We start from the raw sequence: 10000 nt of genomic DNA, 5'->3' as shown, positions 1-10000 counted from the left end.
GACAGCATGTCCTGTTGCTACCATCCATACGACTGACATATTTGTATGGGCGGGTAGCTCTAAACTAACACTGCAAGAGTACATGTGAACTTGCGTCATCACATATGCTTTAATAGAGCTAGCTTACAGTAATTACCTCCGCCAAGGAGGTTGTGTTTTTATCAGGGTTTGTTTCTGCTACTTAACACATCCATCTAGCCCTCAGACCTGGTGAAATATTAACCTTACTTTAACTGTCACATTAGATAGATACTTTATATTCATTTACATTATATGGCCAACTATAAAGATGCAACCTGCCTGATCCCAGTAGCACAACGATATATGCAAAGTTTAACGTATATTTGACCTAGCAAGTAACTGCCCAATAGCATATAAGTTACGTTGCACATAAATGCAAAGGGGAAATACAGCTAGTCATACTTTTCCCCAATGTAGGCCTCTAGGCTATGTATCAATAAAATAAGATAGAAATACATTAATACATTTAGAGGAAAAAAGGCAATAATTGCCTGAAATATACAAGTCTTGAAGCTCGAGTCCGAGTCAAGTCTGAAGTCACTGTTTGTGCAAGTCTCAGGCTTGAGTCTCCATCTCTGCCTTTAGTGCATTCATAGTGAGACATTCCATGTCATCTCAAATCACACTGGTTTCTGTCACTCACTGCTGAGCTGACGGCCTTGAGTTTTTCACAACCATAATGTACTCTATTCATTTTGGGGTTTGATCTTTGTGAAGGACAATAAATGTCTGATTATTTCAAATCTTCTATTATGAGCTACTTCTATTTTTTAAGTCTCAAACAGAAACTGATATTGCCTTCATAGAAAACAGAGAGAGAGACAGAAAAAGTGACGAGCTTTCTGTTCATGGAAAATAGCACATCTCAGTCATACTTGATTGGTATGTTAGATGCTGTAGTTCAGATGGTTGTTTTTACAACCAAACTACTTAGATTTGTGTGGCCATGACACTAGCGGTTAGCCCAATTTTTCTGCCCAACTAGCCATTCCCTGGACACCCCTCTGGGTTTTCTACATGGTTTGAGTCACAGTATTTGCTTAACAAGCACAAACAATGAGCTCACAGGCAGGTACACATAAGATAACCTTTAATTGATCTCATGGAGGGAAGTCCCACTGCAGCTAGTCCTATTACAAGAAGTCATACCACATCCAAAAAGAGCCCTATCTTGGTGTCAATAATCACCAAATCTATCAGTCGTCTAAACACAAAGATTAAACATTATGCAGCAACACGTGCCTAATCTGACTTCTGGGACAATAAAACCTATTTAACAAAAAACAATAAAACGTAACGTAACAAAATCTGGGACAATAAAACATTTGGGCTTAAATGATGTCTTTGACTTTTACAGTAACATCACTTGTGTCCCCAGTCATAGGTCAAAGAGATGAATAGTATGAGAGATACATGAAGACCAGACAGACAGACAGACAATCATTATAGAGTGTTTAGCCTGTTTGCTTTAGACAGCAAATCTTTTCTACTACTTTGAACATCAGATGAAAGTTCTGTGGCTAACTGAAGATGAACTGTACAAGTGAGTAAATATACACACACAAACACTCACACATGTGCACACACACACACTCACACACATATTAGAGAGATATTGTAAAATAACCAGCTTTTCAGAAGATACTGTACTGTACATACTTTTTATCAAACTGAAATGGCATTGGAATCAGCCGCCCACAGTGTTATTTTTGCACTTGGTTGTGGTTGGTTCGAAACTAAACCAGCGTGCGCACTACTTTGACACGCCCCAATATAAACGGCTTTCTTGTGCCCCCAAAACACACACACACACACACACACACACACACACACACACACATACAGATGAATTTCATATGCTCACTCAGTCTGGGTCATAACAAATAAAAGTGTATGGAGACCAGCTCCCTTGAGCTGCTTTCTGTCACCATGGCAACCGCATCCCATGATCCAGAGCATCTGTCCCTCTGGACTCCTAAGCTCCGGAACAGAGTAGTGATTCTAGAAACACACACACACACACACACACGCACACACGCACACATGCACACACGCACACACACACACACACACACACACACACACACACACACACACACACACACACACACACACATACAGATCTTCAAGCGAGATGCTGTTTTCCATGTTTACTTTTCCATGTTCTGTTGTGTATGCCAAACCTCCTACTGTACATCACATCATCATAAGAGCATCTGAGGTCTTGGCTGGACCAGATGTCAACCACAGCCTCTTCATATCGCATTATTTAAAAGTCAAGCAGAAACCCGCGTTGGGTACAGCAAACAGTTTTGACATTTCTCGCACATTTGTATTTCGATGTTTAGTTTAGTCACCAGTCACCGGATATCAGGCGAGATCCGTTGTCACTGTGATGCTTGTTGACATCGGATTACCATGGTTACAGGTGCAAACACCAGATTGTGAAAGAGAAAAGGGCGACACAGGCTGTGGAACGCAGAGCACGACTCAGAATGAGAACGTCAGGGAAAACAAGAAAGTCCCTAATGATTCAGACTGACACAGTAGTCACAGTAGTTTATCCCAAAATGATTCATGCCCTTGAAATATACCAATTTAATGTCGATTGTCTCTTGACCAATATGTCTGTTCTGACTGAAAACGACACTGCCACCTGCCAACATTAGGTTACAACATTAAATTGATATTTTCCAGGGGTATGAATCATTTTGGGATTAACTAAACGTACATATAGTTAAGCCCCAACATCATTATACCTATGGCACAATAATTATAGTGCAATTTGATTTGACTTATGAGTTTCTTCTGCATAGAGATGGCATAACTACAAAACAAAAGATGATTTGATATATATATATATATATATATATATATATATATATATATATATATATATATATACATGTATATATAGGTATAATGGGTATGAACAATTATGGACTTGTATTTACTTGTTACTTGTATTGACTTTTTAATTCTCTTTATAAACAAACTGTTGTGTCGACTTCATGACTTAACTAAAAGATGATGCAATGTATTAGAGATAATGGCATCTCACAAAGTTGTCAGCAGCTAAAAAGAAACACTCAAAATGGCATAGTAAAATGTTAAACATTGACTGATTTATTTTTACATAACAAATTCTTAAAAATGAGTTTCTGTCTGGGGCATTCAGTCTTTCTATGAGTTTGTTTGTGTGGGGAGACACAGACACCAAGTTATAGTGTCATGACAAATTGGACAATTGTTAAAGACAGCCACCCCATCTCAGTGCTAGGGACTGATTCAGCTGTCCAATTCATCTTTATTATTAAAGACACATTCGCAAAATTCTCCACCGCTAGGTCCACCGTCTGCATTATAGATGGTGGAGTGAAATATTCTCACAGGTTAGCAGCGGCACTTCTGCGAAGATTTAATAATCCAGTGCTTCGGTATAACATTCAAAATATGTATTTGGAATGGTTTTGATGCAACAGCAGTCCCCCATTTCATAATGTCTCATAACCATTGCATCAGCAGAGCTCATCAAGACTGTCGACACAATCACGACTGACAATGGCAGACAACCTTTTCATTTTACCCCAGAGAGTCTAGTTCCAGGAGACCCTTAGTAAATAATCCTTCCTACCCGAGGTTGTTCACACTTTTGAGGCAGATTTCCTGACACTAGAGAGATGCTTCTCCATGCACATATGTGATCGTGACACGGTTCATAAAGAGTACAGCCTCAAGCAACCTCAGAGCTCAAAACAGACACTTTATTCAAATTCAATGTTCCTGAAAGCTTGATGAAAGTAGCAGCAAAAAAAAAAAACAGGGGAAATATTTAAACCAACGCCAGCATAGGTTCTTTGGATCTGAACATTTTAAATGTCACAATAGTGTCATGACATGAAGGGTTTGGTTTTCTTATTTCAGATGGTGCTATCTCTTCTATCAAATATGTTGCTGATGTTGCTTTTTTGTTGATTTGAAAGATTTCTCTCCCTCCCTCTCTCTCTCTCTCTCTCTCTCTCTCTCTCTCTCTCTCTCTCTCTCTCTCTCTCCTAACCTCATACACAAGTCAGGTAGGGTCTGGAAGGGTACTTTCCCCGCATGTTTACCCTCAGGCTTGAGTAATGACTGGAGTAGGAGGAGGTGCTTGCAGTGACGGGAAGTGATGGCTCCATGACCGTTGGTAGCAGTTAGAAGGGGGCAAACCATTGCTGAGTTTAGCAGCCCTTTTTCAAATGGCAGGAGTACACAAACATAGTGTATGCCAGTGGTACACAAATATAGTGACCCCCCCCTCCCGCCCGAGTTAAAAAAAAAAAGCAGAGAAGAGAAAACAACTGGCGGCTCTTCAAAAACCATCCACAGGGATCAAAGCAGGCCATCTGAGACAAACTAGTCGCAACATGTCTCCAAGGTGTCGCCATTAACATGCAAAACGAGCAGTCATGGGAATCTACACAAAGTCCAGGACCCTGCTTCTCTGAAGCTCCGACTACTAAAGCCTCCTTTGTGGCGTGGAGAAGTTGAAAGGAGTTGGTGAAGTTAGTGGTGGCTCTCTTACAGACAGCATGCCAGGACCTCCAGCTGCTCTTAGGAATGGCCAGCTTCTCCCTCTCTCTCTCTCTCTCTGTCTCTCTCTCCCTCTCTCTATCTATCTCTCTCCCCCCACTGTCCGTCTCTCTCTCTCTCTCCTCTCTGTCTCACTCTCTACCCCCCGACTCTGGCAAAGCCTTCTCCACAAAATATAGCCCAAATGCAGGGTAGGGCAGGCCTGAGTCTGCAGACTGTTTTCCAGCAGGAGTGCCAGAGGTGCTGGGATGCCTTGGCCAAGCCTGCAGCCGTACGGGCAGAGAAGGTGAAATGTGAGAGCTCTCCTTGTGGGAGCTCACCTGAGCAAAGTCACCTGAAGGAGATTGACTCTCCCCTTCTCCCTGTTCACTCTATCCCCCTCTCCCCCTCTCCAACCTTCTCTCTATCTCCTTCCATCTCTGTTATTTGGCCTCAGGACCTGCTCGCTCTTACATTTTCATAAGCAGATATCTTTTGCCCACCCTTGTGTCTGCTCTCAAGTCCAATATGAACGCTCAAGCTCCTCTGAAAGAACAGGAAAAAAAAGAAGAAGAGACAAGAAGACTAGACAAAACATAATGAAAACGACGTTTGGGAAACATAATCAGATGAGACAGCTCTAAAGCCTTTATCGTAAACATTTACACAAAAACATTTATAAACAACCGGCTCCTTTCACTCAGGAGCACTCTGAAGAGAGGATTCTTGGGAGAGAAATCACTGGAGCGTCAGCTCCTGTTTCCCCAGTCACCAACACAGAAAGCATGTGGGCTCGGGGAGGGATTGGTCCTCTGGCCACGTGCATTAAGGCTGTGTATATGTTACAGCACTTTAGCGCGCCATGCTCCCACAGTCACAAAGGACTCAGTGTATATCAGAGTAAGAGTAAGGAAGAGGCAAAGGGGAGGTGGGGTGGGGTGGGGTGGGTGGTGGTGGTGTGGTTGTGTGGTTGTGGGTGGTTACAAGCTAGCCAGGGACTCACAAAAAGGCTTTAACATGTAATTAATAGTTTTTCAAGCAGCATTCAAAGATGTACAGGCCAGCAGAAATCCGAGAGCCCCTCTCGCTTGTTAAAGATTCAGATTTGGGGCTGTGTGTGTGTGTGTGTGTGTGGGTACTGGTGGGGGAGAGTTAGAAACATAGATTGGCATCTCTGTGAGAGGGAAAAAAACTGAGACAGAGCGAATTAGATTGAGAAAAAGAGATAGAGAGCAGAGCAGAAGACGAGAGGAAGTGGAGGATGAAGAGGAGGAAGGGAGGTGGAGGCGGAGTTGCTAGCTAAAAGTAATGAAAGTGAGTGCGTGTTTCTTAGTGTGAGAAGCGGTTGTAACGGAGAGAGAGAGTATGCGGGAGTCGAGGTGGGGTGGGGGTTGGGGGGGGTTATTAGAACAGGAACTGGCATGCATGGGGTGGGTGGAGGGGGGCACAGGGGGGCAGGAGGCAGTGGGGTTGGGTAGGGGGAAGGTCGGCTATGCGGGTGGACTGGGGCCGAACACGTGTCCGAGGGGCTTGGACGGCAGGTGACGGCGTCCGCCAATCGTCCGGCCGCATGCCCACAAGTCCTCTCTTTGTCAGGCTGCAGGTAAGCAGGCCCAGCCGCCCCCTCTGTCCCTGATCGCGTAACCCGACTCCTCAGGTGGGGTACGGGGGGAGGAGGTGGGGTGGGGTGGGGCGGGGCTGGCCCGCGCGCTGCACGCATACCTGCACACAGACCCCCATCAATCGCGCCTTGTTCAGCCTCACTGCCAGGCCAGGCTGTAGTCAGCAGACAGGGCCCTCAGTAAACACACCAGAGAGCATACACACACACACACACACACACACACACACACACACACACACACACACACAGTACACACACTTACATACACACACACACACACACACACACATACATACAGTACAAACACTTACATACACACACACACACACACACACACACACACACACACACATACACAGCCACTCTCACATGTGCTCAGAAATATGTACTGTACATTCACAGTTGCACACATGCATGTATACACACCCATAGAGGAGCTTGCACTGCCAGTGCCTCACCAACCCCTATGTACATGCATGTGTGCTCGGAACATGAACGTGTTTGTGTGCACAAGGTGAGTTTGTACAGAGCCCATGTCGAAAGTTGAACATACCACGAAGGTTGAAAATTAACCGTGGACGGATTGCTGAGGTTTTTTTGGCGTTGTCCCTGCAGTAGACAGACAGTGACAGCACTGTCTCATGATCCTGAAATTCACCGCGAGTGTGTGTCTCATCACTAGGCAAGAATGCGGCACACACACTAAAATGCCCGCCGAGAGGTGCCCAATGCCCATGCCAGTGCCATCACACATCCATGCCCCTCTTGGCTGTTTACCCAATGTGGGAATCCTTGAGAACACAATGCGACTGTGACCCTTGACCCCCATGGGGCATGACCTCTATGGGACCTTAGTGTCACCAGTTGTTTACAGCAACAATCAGATATCCCTTTTGAAGTTAGCCACAGCATGGACCTCCGCCCGGTAATACCCACTCCACCCAATGCCCCTGAAACCTGCACATATCTTCGCACAGGAAATAACATACACCCTCCCTTGCTTAGCACTGTTGCGCATGACACAAATACAAACAACCTACTTATTCACAGCACCATATGTATGTACTGTATGTATATATCTGTGTACAAGCGTATAATACAGTAACTTGAGCAAATGGTAAGGTGTCTGTAATGTCTTGAGCTTGGCAGAAACCCAGCACCGAATATGAGTGAGATATTTCTGCCATTGTCAGTTACAGACACAGACGCAGACAAACACACACATACACACACACACACACACACACACACACACACACACACACACACACACACACACACACACACAAAAAGATTCACAGTGACACACTGCTTTGTCTTTGGCAAAGAGCCCCAACAGAAGCGAGAGGCAAAGCATCTCTCTGGACCTGTTACATTCAGAGGCAGCCGCGCAGCTTCTCTCTGAAAGTGCCATCTCACCGAAAACAAAGAGTACAACCAGACAGCAGCGGAAGAAAGAGAGGGCAGAAGAGTAGCCATGCCAGTAACAGAGGAGAGGGGGGGGGGGAATAAAGCATGGACATTGACACTTCTTTTGTGTCGCGTTCATATCAGCATTCAACCTCCCCCCCCCCCCCAACTCTCTTACCCCCCGTCCAAACAATAGTTAAGGCACGGAAAGAGATTGGCCGTGACATTGTCTTTTCATGGCGGGAAATAGAGGTCATCTGTCGCCGGTGCACGCGTGTGTGTGTGCGCGTGTGTGTGTGTGTGTGTACGGAGGCTGCCTGATTAAGCGGATAAGTCATATTAAAGCTAAGAGAGAAGGATGATGAGCACGCGAGCGGCAGGGCTGCCTGAAGGCACAGACGAGTCCTGTCTCGCTCTCCCTCCCTCTCTCTCTCTCTTTCTCCCTCTCTCTCTCTCTCTCTCTCTCTCTCTCTCAGCGCACTCGCCGGCAGACCCCGCTAGCCGCTCGCTCCCTCGCTCGCTCGCCACGGACTCCTTTGTGTCTGCGCTGACTGAGTCTCTCTGTCTGTCTGCGCGAGGCTAGCGCCTGTCTGGGCTAACTGAGGCACGCTAACCGCTTGTCTGAGTCCTCTCACACTCTCCCACACACATACACACACACACACACACACACAAACACGTTGCTTATACATGTCTCATAAACCAAACCACATGCTGCCCAGCCGGTATGTCTTTCTTCCTCCCCTCTACACACACACACACACACACACACACTCACAGACACATGTGGCTGGGTAATCCACTTCAACTAATCACAGCTCAACATCCCCTTCTCTATACAGACACCCATACACACCTGTGACCATGATCCATCAGCAACAGGAGAGACAAAAAAAAAAGCCTTTACACACCGGCTTTGATCACACTCTGTCTTGAACACACACATACACACACACACTGAAACACATGCACAGCCCCTTGCCTCTCACCTTCAGGTGTGTTTGACCTGGCTGAGGCCAGTAATCCAAAGGTGAGCCCGACAAAGAGAGCCCACATCCTGGGCAGTAATGACTGGCAGAGGTTGGCTGTGGAGACAGTGGCTGCTGGAGGGTCCTGTGTCTTCTCTGTCAGGAGAGGGTATGGTGAGTGAGAGAGTGAGAGTGAGGGAGAGAGAGAGAGGGAGAGGTAGAGAGAGAGAGAGAGAGAGAGAGAGAGAGAGAGAGAGAGAGAGAGAGGGTGTGTGTGTGTGTGTGTGTGTATGTGTGTGTGTGCGCGCGCGTCTGAGAGAGGGTCCGACGTCCACGAGTGAGTTCCTGGCTCCTGGTCGCGCAGCAGACTTTGCCCAACTTTTTAATATTCTGTGTGTGTTAAAGAGTGAATGAGTGTGAGTGTGAGTGTGAGTGAGCGAACAGGCGAACAGCTTAACAGCTCTGTGCCACAGTAGACGCGGGGGGAAGAGGGTGGTGCTTTGAGCACACACCCTTTTGCCTCTCCCTCACCGACCCTCCCTCCCTCCCTCCACCCACCCACCCCATCTCTCTCTCTCTCTGTCCCTCCCTCTCTCCCTCCCTCAGTCTCCCCTTCCTCCCTCCACTCTCTCTCTTTCTCATTCTCCTCTTTCTCTCTCTCTCTCTCTCGCTCTCTCTCCTCTTTTCTGTGTCTGACTGTTTTAGTCACCGTAGTTTTACTGTCTCAGAAGGTGGCCCTTTTCGTCTTAACCTCAAAGCTCGTTCCCCTTCCCTGTCTTTTTCTTTTCTTTTTTCATTCATTCATTCTTTCTTTTTTTCCCTCTCTTTCACTCTGATACCAACTGTTGCTGAGAGGACATCTGCTCTTTTGTGATGGTGTCTGTCTTTTCCCAAACTAAATACGCACAGCTTTTACCCCTTCTCTCTTGGTCTCCATCTCTCCCACTCTCTCTTTCTCTGTCTCTCTCTATCTATCTATCTATCTATCTATCTATTTATCCCTCTCTCATTCATTAATAGTAATGCTATTCAATATCTCATCAATTAGGGTGGAAAATGGAAGCAGGGAGGAGGAGAGATGGAAAATGATAATGGGCTGAAAGCAAGATGGCTGCCCCTCCTAATTACAATCGTATATAATTTTGGAAATGTGCAGTCAAAGACTAGCAATATTTCAATATGTCATTTGATATCATCTTATGAATTATTCACGTTTTAAATATAGCTGAAATGTTTTTATAAATTCCATGTTAGACCACTTGTTTAACCTGTTAAGTCGTTGTCATGGAGACCATTATATTATATTAACCCTTGCACTATGTCAAAGCAATAACACAATAATAGCTGGAAAAGTGAAAGGAAATCAAAGAGTACCATCAGATCTGTTATCTGCTTCCAAGAACACAATGTAACTCTCCCTGAAAGATGA

General features: G+C 45.5%; 1 protein-coding gene across 1 annotated transcript in view; it reads right to left on the bottom strand.

The window, feature by feature from the left end:
• The window catches only part of cd44b (CD44 molecule (Indian blood group) b), a 15009-nt gene extending 5979 nt beyond the window's left edge, over positions 1 to 9030 (bottom strand). The window contains exon 1 of the mRNA XM_062547459.1: positions 8593 to 9030. Coding sequence (XP_062403443.1) covers positions 8593 to 8659 — 67 coding nt within the window. The 5' untranslated portion in view covers positions 8660 to 9030. The remainder of the gene's footprint in view (positions 1 to 8592) is intronic.
• Positions 9031 to 10000: the final 970 nt, after the last annotated feature.

Source organism: Sardina pilchardus, chromosome 10, assembly GCF_963854185.1.
Source record: "Sardina pilchardus chromosome 10, fSarPil1.1, whole genome shotgun sequence".
Taxonomy (NCBI): Eukaryota; Metazoa; Chordata; class Actinopteri; order Clupeiformes; family Clupeidae; genus Sardina; species Sardina pilchardus.
The sequence above is the reverse complement of the archived record's forward strand: the minus strand, read 5'-3'. Positions and strand labels throughout refer to the sequence as shown.